The sequence below is a fragment of the Buceros rhinoceros genome, unplaced genomic scaffold, assembly GCF_000710305.1.
Source record: "Buceros rhinoceros silvestris isolate BGI_N320 unplaced genomic scaffold, ASM71030v1 scaffold24823, whole genome shotgun sequence".
NCBI classification, from domain to species: Eukaryota; Metazoa; Chordata; class Aves; order Bucerotiformes; family Bucerotidae; genus Buceros; species Buceros rhinoceros.
Genome location: NW_010404568.1, coordinates 11,013 through 11,401, shown reverse-complemented (window position 1 = coordinate 11,401; position 389 = coordinate 11,013). Strand labels below are relative to the sequence as shown.

The 389-nt window shown below is 68.4% G+C and overlaps 1 protein-coding gene across 1 annotated transcript in view; it reads right to left on the bottom strand.

Annotated features, from left to right (window-relative positions):
• The window catches only part of LOC104491075 (very low-density lipoprotein receptor-like), a gene marked incomplete at both ends in the record, with an annotated part of 11,292 nt that overhangs the window by 380 nt on the left and 10,523 nt on the right, over positions 1–389 (bottom strand). Inside the window, one exon of the mRNA XM_010133435.1 lies at positions 30–206. Within this exon, the coding sequence (XP_010131737.1) occupies positions 30–206 (177 nt within the window). The remainder of the gene's footprint in view (positions 1–29; positions 207–389) is intronic.

Genomic DNA, 389 nt, shown 5'->3' with positions numbered 1-389 from the left:
GGTCCCGGTGCCGCGGCTGCCGGTGACACCAGAAGGGCAAAAGCTGAATCGCGCAGGGGCAGGCAGGTGGTCTCATCATCGGCCAGCGTCAGCCCAACGGGGCACCGGCACTGCCCGGTGTCCCTGCTGCGCAGCAGGCACAAGTGGGAGCAACCACGTGTCACGCAGGGGTTAGAGGCCACGAGGCGCAGGGCTGGGTGCATCACCTGTGGGAAGGGCAGGCTCAGCCTCACAGCCCCACCGCTGGAGCCAGGCGCCACACCACGCTCCCGAGGCCCGGTCACTGGGACTGGAGGCAGCACGGCGAGGCAGAGATGCTCCAAGAGGACCAGAGACCCTTGGCCACAGAGACTGCTGCACAAGGACCACTAGGAGGGGGTGCGGCTCCC